Source organism: Felis catus, chromosome C1, assembly GCF_018350175.1.
Source record: "Felis catus isolate Fca126 chromosome C1, F.catus_Fca126_mat1.0, whole genome shotgun sequence".
NCBI classification, from domain to species: Eukaryota; Metazoa; Chordata; class Mammalia; order Carnivora; family Felidae; genus Felis; species Felis catus.
Window position 1 is genome coordinate 199267323 of NC_058375.1, and position 27628 is coordinate 199294950.

The 27628-nt window shown below is 37.3% G+C and overlaps 1 protein-coding gene across 5 annotated transcripts in view; it reads right to left on the reverse strand.

The window, feature by feature from the left end:
* Positions 1 to 27628, reverse strand: part of BARD1 (BRCA1 associated RING domain 1) — an 84178-nt gene that overhangs the window by 22158 nt on the left and 34392 nt on the right. For all 5 annotated transcript variants that reach the window (XM_006935532.5, XM_023259666.2, XM_019838636.3 and 2 more), the window contains 3 exons: positions 23370 to 23450; positions 21353 to 21525; positions 20 to 128 (listed from right to left, as the gene is read on the reverse strand). In XM_006935532.5, coding sequence (XP_006935594.3) covers positions 20 to 128; positions 21353 to 21525; positions 23370 to 23450 — 363 coding nt within the window. The remainder of the gene's footprint in view (positions 1 to 19; positions 129 to 21352; positions 21526 to 23369; positions 23451 to 27628) is intronic.

Below are 27628 nucleotides of genomic sequence, written 5' to 3' on the forward strand. Positions count from 1 at the left end.
AAGCCTAATCCATACTTACTACTGAGCAATGGCGAGTTGATGATGATTCATTCTGCTCTGGTAGCAGCAATAGTGACTTCATATTTTCACCGTCTGCATAATCCACAGGCCGCAAACCAAATATGTTCCTGGTAAAATAAGTGCAGATGGGTTTAAGTAAATAGAATGTGTGACTTGATATTTAACTAAATGGATGCACCAGGGGATGAATTTTTTCAACTTCCTTAATAATACACAACTTTTATACTAAAATAAATGACTCAGAATTCATACAAAGCATAAGAATCAAGTATCACAAGCTGTTGAATTCAATGGAAAAAAACATGTGAAATTTCAATTTGACATCATACCATTCTAGGGAGTATTTTTAATTGGATATATTGTTACTTACACATTAATTTTTTCACAACTCTGTATTCTTCTGTATTCATATTCACATTTTTAATATAGCTTTATAATCATTAATCACCAAGGGTAGGATGTTTTCAAATGCAAATAAAAATAATTTACCATACTTATTATAGTCTCTGTATTCTATGTCAACAAATACAGAAATTAGATAAATACACAGGACAAGCATTCAGATCCACTAGAAAGAAAACCGTGCCACATGACAAACAAATGAATAAAGTAGTGGACAGGGCACTTTTAAAATTAATTTTAATATGTATGTACATTATATAGTAATCACAGCCATCAAGAGAACCGACTGTGGTTTAGGGAATAAGTTGATGCAGACTTCTCAGCATGTGCTAATTCATAAGTCACTGAATATTACACTGGAAGGGAATTCAGAGACCTGTAGAAATCTGTTATTTCATAGATAAGAAAACAAAAAGGTTCCAATGACTTAACTAAGGTTGTGTTTTTCCTTGTTTATCCCAATATTCAATACTGCCCATCATTCATTTTTTAATTATAAGTAAATTGGTAAAACTGTACAACTTTTGTCTACTATTCCATTTCCTTACACATGGTTTCAAAATAATTTTAATATATTGTATTATGGTAAAAAGTTTTCTAAAATGATAGAGTTAAGATGGCAGAGAAGTAGAGGGGACCCTGGGCTTTCCTTGTCTTTCAAACACAGCTGCTTTGAAGTCAGAGTACTTGGAACACCCCGGAAATTGATCTGCAGAGTGGCAGAAGGACCTTCACAGCTGTAGGGAGACAGCTTGGCAAGTACGAGGTACATGGATGTGAATCAGCAGAGAGAAAAACAGCTTAGCTGTGGAAGAAAAGGGAACCTTTCCATGAAGAGACAGAACAGAGAGGTGCTGAGATAGTGCAGCATTGAGACAGCACAAGAAGAAAACCTCCCTGGACCATGGACAGGGGAACGAGAAGTACTGAGGTCTCAGTTCTTTTTTGCAAACAGCTTATGGAGCTCAAACTCTAAGGTTGTGGAAGTGCACAACTCTCTTTGGAGCAGAACTGTGGAGCATGCTCCTGGAGAGAAGGGACGAGGTACTTGAGTGCATAGTGTCGTGTAGTGATCTTTGGGATACACTAGGAGGGAACAGTCCCCTTCCTGGAGTACTTTTGGAAGGGGGTTTACTGCCTCCCTAAGGACAAAAGACCTTGCAGGTGCCAGCCAAGGGCCTTTCTTCAGCAGAGAGGCTCTGCTCTGGAGGAGGAAGGGAGTGAGTCTGAGTGATGCCAGGTCCTTTAAGACTTTGGGTTTTGAATCCCAGCTGTGCGCCAAAGAAAAAACACAGGAGAGTTATGATGCAGGGCAATTTGACTGCCCTAGCTATTCTGGGAGGAAACAATCAACAAAACTAAAAGGCAACCGACGGAATGGAAGAAGATATTTGCTAATGACATATCAGATAAAGGGTTAGTATCCAAAATCTATAAAGAACTTATCAAATTCAACACTCAAAAAACAAATAATCCAGTGAAGAAATGGGCAGATGACACGAACAGACATTTTTCCAAAGAAGACATTCAGATGACTAACAAACACATGTAAAGATGCTCAACATCACTCATCATCAGAGAAATACAAATTAAAACCACAATGAGATACCACCTCACACCTATCAGAATGGCTAAAATAACTCAGGAAACAGATGTTGGCAAGGGTGTGGAGAAAGGGGAACCCTCTTGCACTGCTGGTGGGAAAGCAAACTGGTGCAGCAGCTCTAGAAAACAGTATGGGGGTTCCTCAAAAAATTAAAAATAGAACTATCCTAGGGCCCAGCAATTGCACTAGTAGGTATTTATCCAAAGGATACAAAATGCTGATTTGAACGGGCACATGCACCCCAATGTTTACAGCAGCGCTATCAATAGCCAAATTATGGAAAGAGCCCAAATGTTCATTGACTGATAAATGGATAAAGAAGATGTGGAATATATATACAATGGAATACTACTCGGTGATCAAAAAGAATGAAATCTTGGGGTGCCAGAGTGGCTCAGTCAGTTAAGTGTCTGACTTCGGCTCAGGTCATGATCTCATGGTTCATGAGTTCAAGCCCCACATCAGGCTCTGTCTGGGCTGATGGCTCAGAACCTGAAATATGCTTCAGATTCTGTCTCTCCCTCTCTCTCTGCTCCTCCCTCACTAATGCGCTGCCTCTCTCTCTCTCAAAAATAAATTAAAAAAAAAACATTAAAAAAAAGAATGAAATTTTGCCATTTGCAACAACATGGATCGAACTGGAGTGTATTATGCTATGCAAAGTCAGTCAGTCAGAGAAAGGTAAATATTATATGATTTCATTCATATGTGGAATTTAAGAAACATAACAGATGAACATAGGGGAAGGGAAGGAAAATCAAGATAAAAACGGAAAGGGAGGCAAACCATACGAAACTTAAATACAGAGAACAAATTGAGGGGAGGTGGGTGGGGGGGATGGGCTAAATGGGTGATTGGCATTAAGGAGGGCACTTGTTGGGATGAGCACTGGGTGGTATATGGAAGTGATGAATCATTGGGCTCTATTCCTGAAACCCATAAACACTGCATGTTAACTAACTTGAATTTAAAATAAATAAATTTTTAAAAATAAATTAAAAAAAAAGTAATATGCCAACATAAAAAAAAGTTTTCTTTAAAAAAAAATTAATATTTATTTATTTTTGAGAGACAGAGCACAAGTGGGAGAGGGGCAAAGAGAGAGACACACACAGAATCCGAAGCAGGCTCCAGGCTCTGAGCTGTCAGCACAGAGCCCGACACAGGGCTTGAACCCACAAACTGTGAGATCATGACCTGAGCCGAAGCTGGACACCCAACTGACTGGGCCACCCAGGAGCCCCCCAGAAAAGTGTCCTAAAATGAGCATTTCTTTTATAAGACTTCATAGTTTTTAAGATTATGGTATGTCCATGTAATGGCCATTAAAGTGAACCGTGAAAATGCAATGTGTTCAACTAGATATAAAATGGCGAACATGGTACAATACCAGCTTTTAAAATTGCACTGAATGTATAGAGAAAGATCTGGAAGGAAACAGAGTGGAAGAAAGAGGGAGGAGGAAGCTCAGATGCTGCATGAAGGGCACATAAATGAGGGACAAAAGCACCAGTTTGGAGACAAGGTCATTAATGACCATGGGGAAAGATGTTTTGATGGCATAGCAGGAAAAGAAAGCTAGTGATCAAGAAAAGAAATGAACCACAGCAAACATTTCTCTAATCACTGTTACTTATCACTAACAGGTTCAGTCACTCTTTCTTTTTGGATTAGCACTGGTAAATATCGATAAATTTGTACTCTCAGATTTCCCTTTAGGCCTAGGTTCAATAACTTGTAACCTTCCTCTGACAACAGTCTTTCTCTACAAGAACTGTATTGTGTTTTGGCTCTCTGATTTACAACAAAGTGACAAGTCATTGTGCTACATTTGGGGTCTTTTCAAATTCCCACACACTTAGAGCAAGCAATCTCAGTTTATTTCAAAAGGCAACTAATTTCATCCACTATACTTGATACTTCTCAGTTTCATTCTCTTAAAATACTGTGCTCACATACCAAATAAACAATCTCCTCACACATATATTCTGTAAGTATGACAATCAAAAAACAGAAATCTGAGATAATGAATCCATTATTCTGGGTCTTAAACCACCAAGTGCAAAAATGAATAAACAATAAAAAACCACGTCACACTATAGGCCATCAAAAAAATCACTGTACACAAAAAGACTTTTTTAACAAAACAACTGGAAATTTCACACTTCACAGACATAAAAGGTAAGAGCCCAATGAAGTGTACTTTAATAAGTAGTAACTATAGCATAGTTGTTTTTACACAGGTATGAATAAAAGTCCATTACAACAACATAGAATAATATTAATGAAAGTACTTCTCAAAGCACCACCATCAGCTTGTGGGCTTCAAACAAAAAGTAACCAGTAAAACAATTGTCTGCACAAGTAAGATGCTTGTACTGAAGTTTTCCTTCATAAATGACAGGCAGGATTCTAATTTACATTTAGAGTCCTTACTACACAAAGCTTACTATCTCATATGGTCTTTAAACATGCACTTGGATTATGGACAGCTTCTGCTTATACACAGTTCACTAAACCCTGAGCCCTCCTGTATTGCTAATGAACTGGAGAATGGCACATACAAATGCTACAGATTGAAAGATAATCAGTTAAGCCTCAGTCCTGCATCACAGGAGACAGAGCCTATTAAATCCTGTCATGTTTCTCCTTTGTCGTGGACTACTGAAATCTGAAATTAGAGACAAGTTTTTATACGGCACCTTCAAAAAACCAGAGCAAGAGGAGACAGCATAGGTAAGATTTCTCCTTTATCACATGGGTACAAGAAAGTCACACCTTTTTCCCCATAATGATATATTTGAATGGACTAACATTTTCTTTACAGACTTAGTGTAAAAAAATCAGTTTAAAATGTACATAATTGCGGGGCACCTAGGTGGCTCAGTCGGTTAAGCATCCATCCAACTCTTGGTTTCAGCTCAGGCAGTGATCTCATGGTTTGGAAGATCAAGTCCTAAGTTGGGCTATGTGCTGACAGCGCAGAGCCTGCTTGGGATTCTCTCTCTCCCTGTCTCTCTCTTCCCCTACTTTGCTCGCACTATCTCAAAAAAGAATAAACATTAAAGAAAATAAATAAATAAATAAATAAATAAATAAATAAATAAATAAATAAATAAATTAAAAAAATTTGAAAAAAAGGTAATACTTGAAGAAAAGTGACATGTCACACGTACAGGAGACTATCACGGTGACTGATTATTAATTAAAGACAGAATAACTCTCCTCACTAGGATTCTTTTTGATCACTAAGACTGATGAGAAGTAAGTTCTTACTAAAGAGTTGAACTGCTGTGTTTAACTATTCAGCTTCACCCCAAAGGCAACAGTTCAGGTCACAGCATTAACCCTTTCATGTCCTTTCTGTCCAAGAATATGGTGGAAACTGCCCACGACTATTCCCAAGAGAAGTCTCACCACTTTTAAAAGGGGAGAAGGAGAGATGGGCAAATTCTAGACTTCCATTTGCATACACAGATCATTCAGTCCCAGATACTCATGCAAAAAGGCATTTTTACTAATACTAAACCTATCACGCATGACAGGCTACCAAGACAGTCCATGAATGAAATCCTTTATGAATCCTATAAAATTGCAAACACATAGATTTTAATTTTTCAAGTCACTTGGCTTGCTGTGAAGCAGGAAACAGCACAGAAATTCAAAACAGCAACGTTTATTTTTTAAGCTGTAAAACATAAATTATCTGTTATAGGAGATTAATTTTTTAAAAAATTAACTAGGGCAATGGGACAATTAATAGGTCCAATGGTCCATATAATATTTTCTAATTACGAATGCTACACGCTTGCAAGGGAAACTATGCTAATGGCAGACCATGTGCCAAATCCTAAACTTTATATATCTCTTTAAAAAAAAAAAAAATGCTATTCTCCATACAGTCAAAATAGTTCTGATGGGATGTAAGAGCTTTGTTTTAGGTTCACATTGGATGCACTGAAGGCAGTAGGGAAGATAGATAGCCACTGAAGTTTTGACCAGTCACCAATATAAATATTCACAGATACAGAAGAAGCATAGAAGATATGAAACTTTTTATCTGAGGTTAAAACAGAAGTAATTTTCCCTCTTGGGTAATGGACTCTTATTTTAGTACATAAGAGGTAATTTCTCATGCAAAACATAAGTAAAATCAGAGTTAAATGAATTAATATTATATTTAAATGTAAAATGTATTTTTAAAAGTGGCAAAGTTCACATAGCAAAAGGCCAAAGCAAATAAGAAAGTACTGTAAGTAAGTAAACTGTGATTTAAAAAACAGTAAGGTATTAGAATAACATTAAGTCTAAACAAAAGATAAAGTTTGAAGTAGATATATATGACCTTCTACTATACACATATTCCCTCCATTATCATAAAGACTTAGGGCCCCAAAACCTTACAGTAGGAAGTTCACAGCTGAGAATCACAGCTTCCATGAGAAAATACAGGACTAGAAGACTTCACTGGTGAACTTTTAAAAGTCCCTGGATTTTTTAAATTAAACAATGAAGACAGTAGATAAAGAATATCAATGATAGTACTATACGTAGTTAATTCCTAGTTACCAAGTCTTACCTTATAAGGTTTCAAGATTTCTCCCACCAGTATTCAACAAATTGCTTTTAAATTCATTTAGCTTTGTGATAAACCATATTCCATTCTTTCTTTTCTCATACCTGGCCTTCCATAAATATTCAATTCCTAATTATATTACTGAGTTGTTGACTCTTTCCACCGCCTGGGCTATAAAAAGACTGTTATTTTCACACGTTATAAGCAATACTAAAAAAAAAATGGTTCTTGAGCCTTCTCTCCAAAATTTTAAGTTACATGGTCTTTTTGGTTAATTTTTTTTTAATGTTTGTTTATTTTTGAGAGAGACAGTGTGAGTGGGGGGGGGGGGGCAGAAAGAGAGGGAGACACAGAAGCTGAAGCAGGCTCCAGGCTCTGAGCTGTCAGCACAGAGCCCAACACAGGGCTCGAACTCGCAAACTGAGATCATGACCTGAGCCGAAGTCAGATGCTTAACTGACTGAGCCACCCAGGCACGCCAAGTCTCATGGTCTTAGCACCATTTATGACAACTTAATAGCAGAACATATCCGAATACAGAACTTTCTAACATGGATCCCTTAGTCCTCATATACAAGCTTTGCTACATTCCAAAGACATCCAAAAATAGCCTTAGTCTAAGGCTGGATTTTGTCTCACGTTTTCTTCTCCCTCCCAAGACTAAATTATAAAAATCTTTACTCTTCTCTACAAGTTTGCTTTACACCCAATTGAAATAATTCAAGTGAAATTCCTACAGTAGCAGAAAAGGTATAAAATCAATCAAAATATATCAAATGTCGAGTAAAAAGAATCTACGTTTGGTGTCAAGGACATAAGTCGTCTATTAAACATGCTTTCAATAGGAACTATATTAACCACCAATTCCTTGTGTCTATACTACAGTGCAAATCAGTGGACCCAAGGCTGGCTTACATGCCTCCTTAGCTTAAAGGGCCCTGAAGTATGTGGAAATAAAGATAGTATTTTTTAACATTCAGTACTCAAGAACAATCACAGCATTTGACTAAATCATATAAAGGCAGATCCAAACCTTTATGGGTTTGCGATACTCTGCTATACATATAAGAAATATAATAAATACAGTATTTCCTCACAGACCCTGTCTCGCTGGTATGCCCTATGCAAAGCAACAGTAAGATGATCTTCATGGGCAGACTACTAAAAATCACAGTCTCAGATAAAACTGAAAAATAAGTACACTTTATTTTTATAGCATACAGGGAATATGTAAAGATAAATTTAAAGGGCATCTGGGTGGCTCAGTTGTTAAGCATCTGACTCTTGATTTTGGCTCAGGTCATGATCTTGCCATTTGTGGGTTCAAGCCACATGTCAGGCTCCTTGCTTACAGTGCAGAGCCTGCTTAGGATTCTCTCTCTCTCCTTCTACCTCTGCCCCTCTCCTACTGGCACTCTCTCTCTCTCTCTCAAAATAAATAAACATTAAAAAAATAAAATATAAAATATATGTAAAGATAAAGTAATGAGACAACAAAAAGTCCATCTTCACTCTAGTTCCTGTATTCTACTATCAATATGTTACTATTTCAGAGTAGCAACTACTAGTAACAAAACTGGAGAGATTTTCAAATATTATATATTATACAAATTATCAAAATAGATAATGATGTGCCGAATGGAGGGAGAGCTTATTTCTGTAAGATACTCCACGCGTGTTCCAGAGACCAGAGAAGGCAGAAAGCATCCTTGAGTATCTTTCTAGGAAGTGGAAGAGAAGAGGCTGGCAAAATGGAGGAGTAAGAGGACCCTAAGATCACCCTGCCCCACGGATACAACTAGATAACACTCATATCAGTGTAAATAACCCAGAAAACAACCCAAAGCTTGGCAGAACAAACCCCACAATGAGAGAGAAGAGTAGAGGTCACACTGAAGAAGGTAGGAAGGGCATGTAAGTGGTAGGAAGCTAATTGGACCACAGCCTCCCTGGGAGGGAAGGAGCCACAGGCACAGAGAAGGACTATCATGGGAGCCTACACAGGTAAGACAAATCCCCAAAACATTTGGCTTTGAAAGTGAAAGAAGCTTCACAGTTCTTACGACCAGCAGGACTTAAAGCCTGAAATTTGAATACTCTCCCTCTGGGAGAGCCCAGAGGGCATTAGGAAGTAGAATTCAGGCCTTAAAGAAAGCTCAACATACAGCCTGGGGAGATGCAGCAGCATCTTGCAGCAGCAGTTTGGAAACACCTGGGGGATACGGGAAGAGTTATTTACTCATCTCAGAGCAAGGGGTAGGTTTTGCAGGGAGACTACACCAAGAACATTTCCCTCCCCTGTTGCCAGGCATGAACACACAGCCACCTGTGGGCAACAGTGCAGCGCCAACATTTATTAACTTATCTATAGCAAGCCCCGCTCCCGCCAGTCGAGCCGGCCTCAGTTCCAACGCTGTGGGTCCCCTCCCCCAGAAGACCCGTGCAAGCCTTGCTAATACCACATCTCCCTACCTGCAGACTTCACAGGGCCTTGGTCCTGGTAGTGGTAGAGGGCCCTCATGGAATATCACGCATCCTGTTAAAACTGTGCACCCCACCCTTGCCAGGGACCCAACACTGTCCACAACTGGCAAAGAGAACCACTGCAGATGACTAGATTGAAGGAAAAAGCAGTCAGGACACAATAGCCGGGCTCACACAACACACACAGGAGACACCCATGAAGTGCCATGTTCTGGTGAACAGGGGACACTGCACTGCAAGACACTACAGGACCTCTTCTTCATAAGGCCATCACTTCACAAGGCAGGAGACTTGGCTGACTTTCCTAACACACAGAAACAGACACAGAGAAGGACACCTGGGTGGTTCAGATGGTTAAGCATCCAACTTTGGCTCAGGTCATGATCTCACAGTTCATGGGTTCGAGCCCAATGCTTTGGATTCTGTCTCTCTCTCTCTCTCTGTCCTTTCCCCACTCACACTCTGTCTCTGTCTCCCTCTCTCAAAAATAAACAAACATTAAAAAAAAAAAAAAGAAAGAAAGAAACAGAGACAAAATGATGAAACAGAAGAATATGTCTCAAATGAAAGAACAGGACAAAATCACAACAAGAGAGCTCAATAAAATGGAGATAAAAAAAATGCCTAATAAAGAATTTAAAGTAATGATAATAAAGACATTCACTGGACTTGAGGAAAAGGTGGAGGACATCAGTGAGACCCTTAAAAAGAGCCAGAGATGAAGAATAAAATAAATGAAATTAAAATTAAAAATAAAGTACACAGAATAAATAGTAAGCTACAGGAAGCAGAAAAATGAATTAGTGACTGAGAGTACAGAGTAATGGAAAGTAATCAAGTGACCAGGGGTGAGAAAAAAAATTATACAAATTGAAAACAGACTAAAAGAACTCAGGGACTCCATCAAGTGTAATATAATGCAAATATTAGAGAGACCCCAGAAGAAGAAAAAAGAGAAAAAATGAGGCAGAAAATTTAATTGAAGAAATAACTGCTAAAAACTTTCCTAAGCTGGGGAAGTAAAAAGATATCTAGATCCAGGAGGCACAGAGCTTCCTACAACAAAATCAAGCCAGGAAGGTCCACACCAAGGTACATAGTAACTAAAACAGCAAAAAGTAATGATAAAGACAGAATTTGAAAAGCAGCAAGAGAAAAGAAGATAGTTACACATAAGAAACTCCATACAACTATCAGCGGATTTTTCAGCAGAAGCTTTGCAGGTCAGAAGGGAATGGCATGATATATGCACAGTGCTGAAAGGAAAAATCTGCAGCCAAGAATACTCTACACAGCAAGGCTATTATTCAGAATAGGAGGGGGGAAAAAAAGTTTCCTAGACAAATAAAAGCTAAAGGAATACATAACCATTAAACCAGCCCTGCAAGAAACATTAAATGGAACTAAGTGGGAAGAAAAGACCGTAAGTAAGGGTAAGAAAAGTAGGAAGCACAAAAGCAGTAAAAATGAGCATGTCTATAAAAGTCAAGTGATTCACAAAACAAAAGGATGTAAAGTATGACACCATATACCTAAAACATGGGGCAAGATAAGTAGAGAATAGATTCAGACTTAAACAACTATCAATTTAATATAGACTGCTATATGCAGAAGACATTATATACAAAACTAATGGTAACCACAAATCAAAAACCAGTGACATGCAAAAAATAAAAACAAAGGTGTCCAAATGTATCACTAAAGAAAGACAGAAAACTGTGAGAAGAGAGCAAGAAAAGATCAGAGAATTATAAAAACAACAGCAAAATAAGTAACAAAATGGCAATAATACATACCTAGCTATAATTACTTTGAAAGCAAATGGACTAAACATTCTAATCAAAAGACACAGGATGACATGATGGCAAGGCTAAAGAGACAAGAGCCATCCATATGCTGACTACAAGAGATTCACTTCAGACCTAAAGACACATGCAGATAGAAAGTGAGAGAATGAAGAAACATTTATCATGCAAATGGATGTCAACAGAAAGCCTAGGTAGCAATACTTACATAGGACAAAACAGACTTTAAAACAAAGACTGTACCACAAGACAAAGAACACTATATAATTAGTAAGAGGGCAATCCAACAAGAAGACAGAACAAATATAGGGGCACCTGGGTGGCTCAGTCGGTTGAGCGTCCGACTTTGGCTCAGGTTATGATCTCACAGTTCGTGGGTTCAAGCCCACATCAGGCTCTGTGCTAACCACTTGCTCAGAGCCTGGAGCCTGCTTCAGATTTTGTGTCTCCCTCTCTCTCTGCCCCTCCTCTGCTCATGCTTTGTCTCACTCTGTATCTCAAAAATAAATAAATGTAAATTAAAAAAAATTTTTTTTAAAGATAGAATATAAATATTTATGCATTCAACATGGTAGTACATAAATCAGTCAATAACAAACATAAAGGAAACAATCAATAGTGATACAATAGTAGGGGACTTTAATACCCCACTTACATAAATTGACCCATATCAAAAGAGAAAATCAACAAGAAAACAGGGACCTTGAATGACATACTGGTCAAATGGATTTAACACATATATTCAAAATATTCCATCCAAAAACAGCAGAATACACATTTCTTTCAAGTGCACACAGAACATTGTCCCAAATAGATCACATAGGTCACAATACAAGTCTCAACAAATTAAAAAAGATCAAAGTCATACCATGCATCTTTTCAGACAGTAACACAATGAAACTAAAAATCAACCACAAGAAAAAATCTGGAAAGAGTACAAATATAAGGAGATTAAATAACATGCTACTAAACAATGACTGGGAATCAAAGAAGAAATCAAAGAAGAAAGCAAAAAATGCATGGAGACAAACGACAATGAAAACACAATGGTCTGAGGACCTGGGTGGCTCAGTCGGTTGAGCATCTGACTTCAACTCAGGTCATAATCTCACAGTTAAATCTGAGTCCCACAATGGGCTCACTGCTGTCAGCACAGAGCCCCCTTCAGATCCTCTGTCCCCCTCTCTCCCTTTCTGTCCCTCCCTCACTTGGGCTCTTCCAAAAATAAGTAAACATTTAAAAACAAAACAAAACAAAAACACAAAAGTCCAAAATCTTTGGAATGCATCAAAAGGGGTTCTAGGAGGGAAGATTATAGCAATACATGCCTACCTCAAGAAAAAAGAAAAATCTCAAATAAACAACTTAATCTTATACCTAAGGAGCTAGAAAAAGAAAAACAAATAAAGCCCAAAACGAGAAATCATAAAGACGAGAGCAGAAAGAAATGATACAGAAACTAAAAATGAATACGTAAATGAACAAGCAAATCAATGAAACCAAAAGATGGCTCTTTGAAAAGGTCAACAAAGTTGATAAGCCTCTAGCCAGACTCATCAAAAAACAAAAGACAGTACTCAAAGAAAAACAAAATCACAAATGAAAGAGGATAAATAGCAATCAACACCACAGAAATACAAAGGACTTTAAGAGAATATTATGAAACAAACTGGACAAACTGGAAGTCATGGATAAGTTCCTAGAAACATGTAACATACCAAAACTGAAGCAGGAGGAAATACAAAACCTGAATAGACCAATTACCAACAATGAGGTTGAATGAGTAATCAAAAAACTCCCACCAAACAAAAGTCCATGACTAGACAGATTCACAGATGAACTCTACCAAACATTTAAGAGTTAATACCTATTATTTTCAAAGTTCTCCAAAACATAGAAAGAAAAACTTCCATTTTCATTCTATGAGGCCAGCATTACCATGATAGCAAAACCACATAAAGACATCAAGAGAAATACAGGCCAGTATCTCTTAAGAACACTGACAGGGGCGCCTGGGTGGCACAGTCGGTTAAGCGTCCGACTTCAGCCAGGTCACGATCTCGCGGTCCGTGAGTTCGAGCCCCGCGTCAGGCTCTGGGCTGATGGCTCAGAGCCTGGAGCCTGTTTCCGATTCTGTGTCTCCCTCTCTCTCTGCCCCTCCCCCGTTCATGCTCTGTCTCTCTCTGTCCCAAAAATAAATAAACGTTGAAAAAAAAAAAAAAAAAAAAAACACTGACAAAGTATCCAACTGAATCCAACAATACATTAAGAAAAAATCAATTCCTACAATCAAGGAGGATTTATTCCTGGGATGCAAGGGTAGTTCAATGTTCACAAGTAAATCAATTTGATACATCATATCAAAACAAAAAAGATAAAAAACATATGATCATTTCAATAGATGCAGAAAAAGCATGTGAAAAAGTACAACATCCATTCATGATAAAAATCCTCAACAAAGTAGGTTTCAAGGAAATATACCTCAACATAATAAAAGCTTTACATGAAAAACACAGCTAACATTATACTTAAAGGGGAAAAACAGAGCTTTCCCCTAAAGTCAGGAACGAGTCAAGGATGTCCAATCTCACCATGTTTATTCAACATAGCACTAGAAGCCCTAGCCACAGCAATCAGACAACAAAAAGAAATAAAAGGCATGCAAATTGGTAACTTTCACTATTTGCAGATGACATGATACCATATAAAGAAAACCCAAAAGACTCAACCAAAAAACTACTAGAACTGAAAAATGAATTCAGTAAGGTCAGAGGATATAAAATCAATGTGCACAAATCTATTGCACGTCTATAACACTAATAATTAAACAGCATAAAGAGAAATTAAGACAACAATCCCATTCACAACTGCACCAAAAATAGTAAGATACCTAGGAATAAACCTCACCAAAGAGGTGAAAGACATGTACTTTGAAAATTATAAAATACTGATGAAAGAAATTGAAGACAACACGAATGGAAAATAAGAAGGCATTCCATGCTCACTGATTGGAAGAACAAATATTGTTAAAATGTCTGTACTAGCTACCCAAAGCAATCTACAGATTTTTTTTAAAAATTTTTTAAATTTATTTATTTTTGAGAGAGAAAGAGCATGAATAGGGGAGGGGCAGAGAGAGAGGGAGACACAGAATTTGAAGCAGGCTCCAGGTTCTGAGCTGTCAGTACAGAGCCTGACGCTGGGCTCAAACCCACAAGTGGTGAGATCATGACCTGAGCCGAAACTGACACTCAACTGACTGAGCCACCCAGGAGCCCCAGCAATCTACAGATTTAATGCAACCCCTATCAAAATACCAACAGCATTTTTCACAAAACTAGAATAAACAATCCTAAAATTTGTATGAAATCATAGAAGACTCAAAGAGCCAAAGCAACTTTGAAAAGGAAAACAAAGCTGGAGGCATCACAATTTCGGACTTCAAGTATATTGCAAAGCTATAGTCATCAAAAGAATATGGTACTGGCACAAAAACAGCCACATAAATCACTGGAACAGAATATAAACCTCAGAAATAAACCCACAATTATATGGTCAATTAATCTTTGACAAAGCAGGGAAGAATATCCAGTGAAAAGAGACAATCTTTTCAACAAATGGTGTTGAGAAAACTAGACAGCAACATGCAAAAGAATGAAACTGGACCACTTTCTTACATCACACACAAAAATAATCTCAAAATAGATAAAGGTCTAAATATGAGACCTGAAACCATAAAAATCCTCTAAGAGAGCATAGGCAGTACTGTGTCAGACATCAGCCATAGCAACATCTTTCTAGAGGTATCTCCTGAGGCAAGGGAAACAAAAGAAAAATAAACTATTGTGACTACACCAAAATAAAAAGCTTCTGCATATTGAAAGAAACAACCAACAAAACTAAAAGACAACCTACAGAATGGGAGAAGATATTTGCAAAGGACATAGCAATAAAAGGTTAGTATCCAAAATATATAAAGAACTTCTACAACTCCACACCAAAAAACACCCACAAATAATCCAATTAAAAATGGGCAGAAGACATGAACAGACATTTCTGCAAAGAAGACATCCAGATGGCAAACATACATCTGAAAAGATGTTCGACATCACTAATCATCAGGGAAATGGAAATCAAAACCACAATGAGCTATCACTCCTGTCAGAATGGCTAAAATCAACAACACAAGACACACACATGTTGAGGAGGATGTGGAGAAAAAGGAACCCTCTTGCATTGATGGTAGAAATGCAAACTGGTGCAGCCCCTGTGGAAAACAGTATGGAGGTTCCTCAAAAAATTAAAAATAGAAGGGCTCCTGAGTGGCTCAGTCAGTTAAGTATCTGACTTCAGCTCAGGTCATGATCTCATGGTTCATGAGTTCAAGCCCCATGTCGGGCTCTGTGCTGACAGCTCAGAGCCTGGCGCCTGCTTCAGATTCTGTGTTTCCCTAGCTCTCTGCCCCTCCCCTGCTCAAGCTCTGGTGTCTCCCTCTCTCTCTCTCAAAAACAAACATTAAAAAAAATTTTTTTTTAATTAAAAGTAGAATGATCCACTATGGATCCACTAATTGCACTACTGGGTATTTACCCAAAGAATACAAAAACACCAAGTTGAAGGGATACATACACCCTGATGTTTATTGCAGCATTATTTACAATAGCCAAACTATGGGAAGCAGTCCAAAGGTCCATCATTTGATGAATGAATAATGATGCAGTATATATATGTGTGTACACACACACACACACACACACACACACACACACACACACACACAGTGGAGTATTATTCAGCCATAAAAAAGAATATAATTTTGCCATTTGCAACAACATGGATGGATCTAGAGAGTAAATGCTATGTGAAACAAGCCAGTCAAAGAAAGACAAATAACAAATGATTTCACTCATATATAAAATTTAAAAAACAAAACAAATGAACAAAGGAAGAAAAAAAAGGGGAAGAGAAGCAAACCAAAAATCGACTCTCAACTGTAGAGAACAAACAGACGATTACCAGAGGGGATATGTGGAGATGGGTGAAATAAGTGAAAAGGATTAAGAGTACACTTACCTTGATGAGCACTGAGTAATGTATGGAATTGCTAAATCATTATATTGTACACCTGATACTAATATAACAGTATGTTAACCATACTGAATTAAAAATTTTTAAATAGGGGCGCCTGGGTGGCTCGGTCGGTTAAGCGTCCGACTTCGGCTCAGGTCATGATCTCACGGTCTGTGAGTTCGAGCCCCGCGTCGGGCTCTGTGCTGACAGCTCAGAGCCTGAAGCCTGCTTCGGATTCTGTGTCTTCCTCTCTCTCTGACCCTCCCCTGTTCATTCTCTGTCTCTCTCTGTCTCAAAAATAAATAAACGTTAAAAAAAAAAAATTAAAAAAAAAATTTTTTAAATAAATTTTTAAAAAGGAACTGTGAATATAATTTTAATATAAAAATCTGCGGGCAAAAAAATTAAAAATAAAAAAACCAGATAATTTCAACTTATAACTAGAAATGCAAAAATACTAAATAAAATCCTAGCAAACTGAGGTAAAGTATTTGCTTAAAGAATAGCACAGTATATTTAAGTTTATCACAGAAATACAACATGGTTTAATATTTTAAAATGTAGGGGTGCCTAGGTGGCTCAGTCAGTTAAGAATCTGATTTCGGCTCAGGTCATGATCTCATGGTTCCTGAGTTCAAGCCCCGCATCAGGCTCTGCGCTGACAGTGAGGAGCCCGCTTGGGATTCTCTCTCCTCTCTCTGCATCTCCCCAACTCATGCTGGCAATTCTCCCTCTCTCTCTCTCTCTTGAAATAAAATAAAACTTAAAAAGATATTTTAAAATGTATTAATGATACCAATAGGCAAAAGGTCTAAGATCACCTCGTTATAAGCTAAAAATCATTTAATAAGGTATAGTCTTCTTAAAAAATAGCAAAATAAATAGAAGATCTTTATTTTTTAATATTGATTTTAATACTGACTGTAAACCTAGAGTCAATATTTTTGAAAAATGAGAATAAAACAAGTATGCCAACTATCACCATTATTTTATAATATTGTTCCACAAACACTGGCAAATGCAATAAGAAGTTAGAATTGATAAATGATAATCAGATCCTTAGAATTAGGTGTTGGCTAGATATAAGAGAAATGTACTAAAATCAACAGCTTCCCTATACATCAGGAATGACAAGTTGTATTTATTAACAGAACATCCAGTTAACCAGAGCAACAAAAGAATCAGATGCCTAGAAAAATCTAATAGTTAAGTGCATGCATAAATGCAGATACATATAAAATAGATGAAAAACTTTACTAAGATGTGTAACAGAAGGCTCAAATAAATGGAAAAACATACTGTTTCTCAATGAAAAATCAAATTCCACTATAATCCACACCCTTACCCAATTTTAATCACAACCCTACTAAGATATTTCTTATCAGACTTCACGTGAAGGAAGAAGCTGATGAAAAGAGTGAGTTCTCTCCCTCCCGCCCCCACCCCCACCCCCAACACTGCTCACTGTCACTACCTCAGCTCAGACTCACCTCTCCAGGTTATTGGACACACCTCTTCACTGAGGTCCTGGCCCATGTGCAGGAAGAACTTTCCAATGTAACATTTGAACTCTATGCCTCTGTCTGCCTCTGCCACCTTCTCCAGCCTCTTATCATTGTCCCTTTAATACCAGTCTTACCGTCACTAATCGAAGCTCCTAGAACTGAATAGACAAGCAGTCTTGGCCGTACCACCCACCATCTCTTTCTGAAAAGCCCATCCCCCTATTCTTCAAAATTCAGTAGAAGTGCTCCTTCCCCTAAAAAGTCTTTCATGACTTCCTCTAGTCTCACTTACAGTCCCTACTCTAGATTTTCACACAATCTTACGCACTGGCCTATGAAGGTATGTGTCACATGGCTCTGTAATCAGTTTACTCCACTAGAACAGAAGGAGCAGATAACCAAGTGGGGGATGAGGAAGTAAAGGAGCAGGGCAAGAGTAGGAGAAAACCTAACAGGATGTCACTGAAGAACCAGGAAATGAAGGCATCTAAGTAAAACAGACTACTTGAACCTTGAGGGAATGAAGAAGACTGCCAAAATGTTACGGAGCTGAAGACTGCCATTTAGAAACACAGATGAAGCAGAAAGACCCTACCCACCTACAACTTCGAGCAAAGAACTAAGCCATAAAAAGCAAAGGACAAACAACAGCCTTTGCCCTTTCCAGTTCCAAACCTTCTTCCTAGTTCTGGTTATTGAGAGAAAAGTTCCATTAGGTGTAAAAGAGATACAAGCAAACTGATGGTTGGGGAGTGGGACACACAGGCTGCCAGTTATGGAACGAGTAAGTCACGGGAACATGGGAAACAGCACAGGGAATACAGTCAGTGGCACTGCAGTAGCACTATATGGTGACAGATGGCAGCTAGACTTGTGGCGAGCGTAGTGTAATATGCAAACTAGTTGAATCCGTATGTTGTACACCCGAAACTAAAGTAACGTGCTATGTCAACTATTCCTAAAAAAAAAAAAAAAAAAAAAGAGTAAAAGAGATATAATAAGCAGAGAAAATAAAAGTAATATACTTGTGAGTGATGAATCACTGAATTGCACTCCTGAAACCAATATTGCACAGTATGTTAATTAACTAAAATTTAAATTAAAAAAAACAACAGAAAGTATTATGCTTGCCAACTCAGATTCCAGAGTCTGAGATATTAATGGCTTATAAGGTGGCATTAAGGAGCCATCTTACCAGACAAGAGCTTCAGGAGAAAGGGGGAAAAAAAAAAAAAAAAAAAAGAGTACTAAGAAGCCCATACAGTTCCCATGCCCCTCCCCATGCTCCTCTTGAAGGAAGTCAAGGAATGAATTTCATCTATAGTCACTTGTCAGTACTTAATTCAAAAAGACAATATATAGAACTCTGGCAGAAAAACAGATCTTAAAAACACCAAGGCTATAGGAATTACTTTGGAAAGCCATGAACCCACAAAAGGTAACATGCTATGGATTATGGATGCCCAGTGGACAAGAGACTAACAATTCTGCCCGCGGAGCACGTAGGAAACCAGTTCTACCACCCTAGCAAAGGTGCAGCTTATGGAAACATGGCTTTAGACTTTCACTCCACACTTATAGTGAATTAGGGAGCAGAGGGAAGCAATTCCTGTTGTCATCTCATAGGACCCTTTTTCAAAAGAGAGGAAAAAATATACCATCTTTTCATGCATTCAAATACTTACTAACTTGCACCACAAATGAATGTCTGAAAGTTTTGAAAAACATTAAGAGGTGCCAATGAAGAGTTTTAAGCCAGTAAGTGATTTGGCCAGACTTGTGTTATTTACTTATTTATTTATTTTTTGAAGTTCTTGGGTTGCAGTAATGGGGAATGAACAAAAGAAAAGCCATTTGAAAAGAAGGAGACCAGTTAGGAAACGGGTGAAGTCAATTAGGTGAACAACCACTACTAGGAAATAAAACAGCGAAAAACACAGCAAATACTTAAGGATGATGACCACCAACCAGTCTGGGAAAAAAAGGAATAACAATATTTAGAAACAGCTATCACACTCTTAAACCCTAGATTCAATCTACTGCTGCATTCTTTCCATGGTTCCCTAACCGTCCTCTACCTAATGTTATTCCCAGCCTTTCCCCAAATAAATCCTTCTTCCCCACTATCCTAACTATATCAACCAGCTGTCCAATTCAGTGGCCACTTGGCACATGTGGCTATTCAATTAAAATAAAATACATTTCCAAATTTAGTTCCTCAGTAGCAACAGCCACATTTTAAGTCTTCAACAGCAGCAGATGGCTAGTGGCTACTGAGTGCTCAGCACAGATATACAGCATTTCCATCAATACAGAAAGATCTACTGGATGGTGCTGGGCTACAGATATACCTAAATCTGCCACTTCGCTAGGTAAGCCTATTTAAAAACAACATATTTATCTGAGGGGCACCTGTGAAGGCAGACTAGGCTCACTGTCTCATGCCCACACCTTGTATATTAATAAGCTTCACAGTATAGTGAAGAATCATGGTGTACAAACCACAAGACAGGCCCTGTGTTTTGGCTCATTAATCCTCACTATACTCTGAAAAAAACAGAAAAGCAGCAGGCATCACCCATGTTTTATAGGTGAGGACACCAAGGCACAGAAATTAACCTGCCTGAGGCTATAAAGTCAATAATGGAGTCACAAATAAAAGCTGAATTCCCTAACGCCCTGACCAGTGCTCCATTCATTAAAGTAGTCATGGCTGATTTAAGAACCCACGGATGGAAACTATTCAGTTTCACCTGACCCAAGTAACCATTTGCTTTATCAAATGGCTGGCTATCCCCCCAGGAGGGTCATATCTGTTAGGTCCATGTGTATATATATATAATGTGTGTGTGTGTGTGTGTGTGTGTGTGTGTGTGTGCGCACGCACGCGCATGAGCACACACACTCACAAACCGGAAAAATAAAAATACATAAAAATATGTATCCCTTGAGTTTGCCCCAACTATCTCATCACATGTGATACACACAAAGGATATTAGACACACTTACCAAAACTAACAGCACCAAGATATGGTACATTCCTGCATTATTTATTAATTTGTTTTTCAATTATGCTATAAAAAAATTACAACCTAGAAGTTCTGCATTTTGTAATTCTTATTTGCCTCTGTAACCACAGTAAGCCTGATTTTCAGGTGCTCTTTCTAAACCTATTGAAGCAATGGGGACATGAAGAGGCAATTCTTCTATTGCCATTTCAACTACCTCATTAACTGAAAAGAATAAAATAATATATAGGGAGACATGAACCAAGTTATAGATTAAAGATATAAAATCCACATATGGCAATTGCTTGTGACACTGTTGACAATAGCGATTTTAAAATGCAGCCGCCAGCATTCACTAATGCATCTCTGTGCCCTGACATTGCAAAACAATTTACCCACAGCTTCATTTGAATGATGTGAAAAATCTAAGAAATAACTCAATAGCACTTGCCCAACATCAAAATTCTTACATATTTTAACTAAATATGCAGGAAAATCATAAAAAAATAGAATATTTAAAACAAATTCTCAAATACTGGGAAGCATACAAAACAGTTATTTCTGTGCTTCTAATTCTTTTCTTATTAATAAGTATGACTCAATCTACAGACTCTAAGTAAGTGAATTTGTCCAAAATTAACTTGGCAATTGTTTCTGAATTAAAGGAGCAAATCTCCCTCAAATATGTAAGTATCACAAAGGAAAAGAGCATGAGTGCTGATTTTAAATACAGAATATAATGGTCATGTCTAACCTCAGTTGTGAAAGACAAGAAAGACAGCCACCAACTTCGGTATTCAAGTCCTTGCTTCTTCACAGCCTTCACTCAAGAACACAAGTCAACTAAAAACCAGGTTTTAAGTTGAACAACTTACACGGCGTTCCTGGAGGCTCCATAAGAAAGTAAGAGCTTGACTATATCCATGTGCCCATTCTTGGCAGCGTCATGAAGTGGTGAATCATTCTGATACCCAGTGGAGTTCACCAACGCCTTGTGCTGTAGCAACAATTCCACCACCTTCAGGTGCCCATGGTTGCAGGCTTCGTGCTGATTAAATAAGAAGTAAAAAAAGTGATGAGGAAGAATAATGCATCATATCATAATAAAATTGCACTTTAGAAAAATAAATGTGAACTTCAGTCAGTAAATTGGTCTAACCTAAATATTCATACAGACCGTAAGTGTCGGCCCGGAGTAAAAGCCCTATTACCAATCTTAGTGATGACATACATGATGATCAAGATGTATGCAATTCATGGAAAAAGATGGTATTTATTTGAGCCTTCAGTCAACTGCTCATTTTTTAAGAAGAAAATGTAGCTATAAACCAACTCTAGCTCCTCAACTGTTCCACAGTAAAAAATTAAAAACAAGAAACTTAGAAAGTATTTAACACCTAGATCATGCATAAAAGGTGAAATTCTCCAAGGCTGATAGAATCTACTAAATCAGGTACCTAGCCATACCCTAAGTGGTGCACCCGCATGTACACATAACCACCCCACAAAGTGAGTGTCCTGGAGAGGGTATTTACAAGACAAGACTATTTCCTGAAGCTACAGATTACTGTATGGCTGGTGTCGATGGTAACACAAATAACATAGAGTAAAAAGAGCTTACTGACGTTAACAGGGCATTCATTCAAGGCATTCAAAGATGCCTCGTGTGCAAATCTTTCCTTATGTCTAATGAACTGTTAAAAATGCCACTATACTATATTCTAATAAACCACTGACATACTGTGCTTTTTAAGAACATCAATTCATAATGGGCAATACCCCACCAAATATCTGTAGGTCTATTTCCAGGAGAAAATAACAGAAATTAGACATCAGGTGCTCGAATAAATCACTCACCAATCTTTTTTACAACTTGCCTTACTGGCTTTAAAAAAAAAAAAAAAAAAAAAATTGACCTTTCTTTGAAAAGGTTAACTAGCCTGCAGAGTCAAAAACAACAAAGTGACTCTGATCCAGACTAAACCCTCCCAGCTTAAAAATTTGGCAAGGAGAAGTCATTCTCTACAACTTTAAACCTTTTTTACACCTGGCTTAATAAGACTCTCTCAATTTTATGATAAATTTCCAGCTTACAGGGTAAGGGCTTCTACCTCCTCTGTTGACACTTCTATAGCTGTCTTCAAATTGCATGCAATTAGCTCACACAGCACTTGTTCCCATGTATTTGTGCTATTCGTTTTCCAGATTATACTCCACATTGCAGTTTTAGTAATAATAAGCAGATTTTTAAAAATGTTCACTGTAAGCAAAGATTTCTACTGCCTCTATATATTTGCGATTGGGTAGGGTATAAATGAGGCTACAATAGATCTTCAGTAAGAATCACTGCCTTATATCTCGCGGTCCGTGAGTTTGAGCCCCGCGTCGGGCTCTGGGCTGATGGCTCAGAGCCTGGAGCCTGTTTCCGATTCTGTGTCTCCCTCTCTCTCTGCCCCTCCCCCGTTCATGCTCTGTCTCTCTCTGTCCCAAAAATAAATAAACGTTGAAAAAAAAAATTTAAAAAAAAAGAGTCACTGCCTTATGATATAATCCTATACCCAGTCCCTCTGACCTCTCTGTTCCAAGAAATCTGGTTCCAATAATTTGGAATGTGGCAAAATGAGGCCTGATGTCGGCTCCAATAATTACCTCCATGTTATTAGCTACATTCAGCAATGTGGTGTAACTGGATTCCTAAATCTAAAGGTAGTCAGTGAAAAGGCAGCCAATTTCTTCCCTGTCACAATTGAAAAGCTAGATGAAAAGTAATCATTTTCTCTTGCTTAGTGAAATGTATGTTCTTCAGATTAAAAAGAGAGTGTATAGACAACTGCATACAGTATAATAACTATAAGACATAAAACGAGAATGAAAAAACAAATAGAAAACTACCAATGGTGTCCATCCAGCATGGTCTTTAACATTTGGGTCACTTCCATTTTGTAAGAGGTATTCCACAGAAGGTAGGTCGCCCTAATAGAATGAAAAAATAAAAAGAAATTAAAAATCATCAATAAAAAAAGAAGATATTGAGATTTGAGTTCTGTTTTATTTTTAAAATTTTGTCTTCTTAAAGATAGAATCAAATTTAAATCTCTTCTCTAATGCCTACTGCTCATGAGTAATAAATAATAAGTCATGTATAGATGAACTGTTCTAAGGTACCAAGAAGTCATGAAGTCATATGGTCCATCCTTGAATATCAAGTTCAAAATCTCTAAGATTAGCAACCCTTATCAAAAGTCATTTCAAAATACCAAATAAAGGGCACTAACCAAAAATCAACGGATGATAATGAAGTATTTAAACTCATCACTTCATTTGTGAAAAACATCCTTTTTGAGCATGCATTAAAATGATTTCCAAGTACTGTTTAAAACAAAATCAAGGTCAAGAAGGCCACTCAGTTGAAACTTCCAAATTGTCTTTTTACCGACAGTTACTCCATTTATCCTTAATACATTAATTTAGTTTATATTCGCCTTATTTGCTATAAGATATTTTTCTAGGTAAAAGCAAGGCTATTTTCTCCAAATATTACTGACAGAGTTTACTCTGAAAAAGGCTGAATAAATAAATTACATATGGCAAATGGGGCACCTGGGTGGCTCAGTCGGTTAAGTGTCCAAGTCTTGGTTTCCGCTCAGGTCATGATCTCGCAAGCCCCGCATCAGGCTCTGCGCTGACAGGGAGGAGCCTGCTCAGGATTCTCTCTCTCCCCCCCCTCTCTGCCCCTCTCCTTTTTGTGCTCTCTCTCGAAATAAACTTTAAATTTTTTTTTTTTTTTAATTACATATAGCAAAAGTTACCTATGACACATAGGTGTTCAACTGGTTTTGTGAAGAGCTTCTTTAGGGAGAAGGAAATCTCTCCTCTCTCACCCCCATCCTCAGTATTCTAAAATGAGTTTTTCCCCTATTGGTTTGATTATATGTAGAAGTCACTAAGTCTCCTAAAAACAGTAACATTTGCTTTCATTTGATTGTTTTGGGCTGCTGCCTCTCAACCACAACAAATCTTAAGATGGTAGCTTAGTTTTCTAAAAAATAAAAATAAAAATAAAAATAAAAATAAAAATAAATAATCCATTTGCTTGGGCACCTTGGTGGCTCAGTTAAGAATTATGACTTGATCCAGCCAGGCTCAGGTCATGATCCCAGGGTTGTGGGATAGAGTCCCATGTTGAGTTCTGCACCGACAGCACAGAGCCTGCCTGGGATTTTTTCTCACCTTCTCTCTCTCTGCTCCTCCCACCACACATGCTCGCTCTCTCTCTCTCTCTCTCTCTCTCTCTCTCAAAATAAACTAAGAAAAAATCCATTTGCAACATACTTTTTTAAGTTCCTAAATTACCAAAATGACCCTAAATATTTAATGGATCTAAAAAATAAACATTATATATGTTTCAAATCAATTGTCCCAGTTCCAATAAAAACATATTTTCCCAGTTTCTTAGGGGTGCAAATTCTATATTAGTAGTACAAATTACCATTTATTTAGCAACCTTTGCTCTATATTTAAGTCCATTCCCAATGAAACTAGGAATGTCTGTCAAGATACTTGAATTTTTTTAAACAATCCCATGATTATTAGGGCAGATGAACTGCCAGAACCACACACACTTCCAACCTTCAACATGAAAGTATCCACACACAAAACTACACAAAAAGCCTTCTGAAAGATTTCCCCATTCTAATTCTACATAGTAATCACAAAAACACATTAACCTAACAAAGCCCATAAATATAAATACAACTGTGGAATGAAAAGTCACATGAGAACACTCACATAGAAACAGAGACATTTAGAAACTAAAAGCAGATTCTCTTGGAAAGATGCTACACAGTGGTATTTTTCTTTCTTGTAACCTTGCCAATCTATCAAAGGGTCTTCTATTACAAAGCACCCCTAGACTTCCCCGGAACATATAGCCCATTTGCAAACTGCTTGTTTTTCATACTCAATATGCTTTCTCTTCCCTAGTACTTAAAAGTTTGTCACATTTTCATTGTTCTACTTTATGTAAATTTAATGTCATGCACATAAATAAAATTATGAAAATTAGACAGAGTTCACAGTAACGGAGTAAGCTTGAACCAATATGGAGTTTCTGGGAAATAAAAGAACTTTTGCTTCTAATTTCTTTAAATTACTTTCTTCACTAAAAAAATATTCTCTGAGTAATAAGCACTCACTTTCAGACTCTCCAAAACTTAAAAGAGTAACTGAGAGTTTCTTAAACCACAGCAAGGAAAAAAAAAAAAATCATCCAAGGAAAGTATTTACCAAGGCTTACAAGAAATTTTAAATGGATTTGGTATTTTCAAGTAATACCTTAAAGGCTGAAAACAAACGGAACGTGTGTGCCACAATGAATTTTCTAATTGCTAACCTTTCATTCAAAAACAGATTCTTCACACATCCGTTCATATTACAGCAATATAAATTAACTTTCCAACACACACACATTTTTTTTCCTTATTATAAAGGTTAGCTCTTCTAAAATACAATTAAGAATAAATATCTTGATAAAAAAAGTACAGGGCATTACAATGACAATGACTTATCCCAAAAGGTTAAGCTTTTCCACATATATGAACTAATCAGTTACCTAGAACTTTTCCTTTGGCAAGTAGATATTGTTTAATTTTTTTTTTTTTGTCATCCAGAATGAAGCTCTAAAATATATTAAACATTTCCCTAGCTTTTCAAGAGTTTACTGAATAAAATAACTTCACAGAAGCTTCTGACAACCTAGTCTGTGTAATGTTAAGCTACTGGTATTAAGAAGGTTCAGTATTATAAAGGTGGTGGTTGACAGAGGGAAAAATGGATACTGCCTCCAAGAGATGTTCTAGAAATTACAATCTTGAAAATATCATAGATGCCAGTTTGCTCGGGAGTCCTCTGCAACTTTCTCAGGAAGCTGGTATGAAGGATGAGCAGTAAACGGGGTTCACACAATGTGACTGCCTTAAAATACGATGAATGACAAAGTCAGACCCTGAAGGAGACTCTTCACAAGGGATGTTCTTTCCACCCAGGAGATCCTCATCACCTTTGCTATGTTAAGTGTATCCTGCCTTATAAGTTGCCTGAAAAATATGATTCGTTCTGTCTGCATCAAAAATATATCATGACATGCCAACGTCAAGCCTTCTATATCATGATACATTCAATGCTGTGGCATGAATTATGAGCAATCATTACCATTTGAAGAATGTGCTAGAAATCTGAGGCTAATTCCAGCAACCACAAATCCTACATGATAAAATAACAAATCAAAATTTTCTTTATGTCTAGAGAAATATCAAATACTAAGTTTTCAAAAATTAAGTCAGAAGAATAAATGAGTGTTTATCTTAGTTTCTACCTAGGCACAGTAACACTTTCTCATAAAATCTCTCATTTATAACAAAATGTTCTCAGTAGCATTTTAACCATAGGTGACATCCACATTCAAATAGAAACATGGGCAATAAAAAGAGCCAACTGAATCTCAAATTTGTTCTGGTTACATGAGAATACGCACAATATGCCAGACATCATATTAATGAATATTCTGCTTGAAATTCTGCAGTATAATAAAATGAAAGTATAAATAAGGAATTCAAGAAGAATCCTGTAGGGTCTGTAGGGTTTGTATTCATACAGGGCTGAATGTCCAAAAAGTAGAATGGCTCACCTGTAAATCCAGGATCCTGAAGGAAAAAAGGATTTGAGAACTGACAGTACAAACAGTATCTGCCGGTGACATAGTAGTGGTCTAACATCCAGCAGCCTGAATTTAGGCAGTCTGGATATTTACCAAGACCCTTCCATTGCCAGGTATGGAGGTTATCAGGGTAAATAAAGTAAGGGATGCTCTACATTAACCCAGAAGTCGACTTCTAGGAATTTATCCTAAAAATACACCTGGTCACGTATGAAACAAAGATTCCTTGCCACAGCACTGTTTATAAAAGCAAAAGAATGGAAACAAACAGACATCCATTAGTAAGGACTAGTCAAATAATAAAAATGTACAGAAGGCAATGCTACTATAAAAACATACAGAAAGCTGTGTACCAATATGGAATAGACTTGCTTATATTTACATAAAGAAATTCACAAAGGACACACTAGTAAGGTGGTTAAGCAAAAAGGGCTTG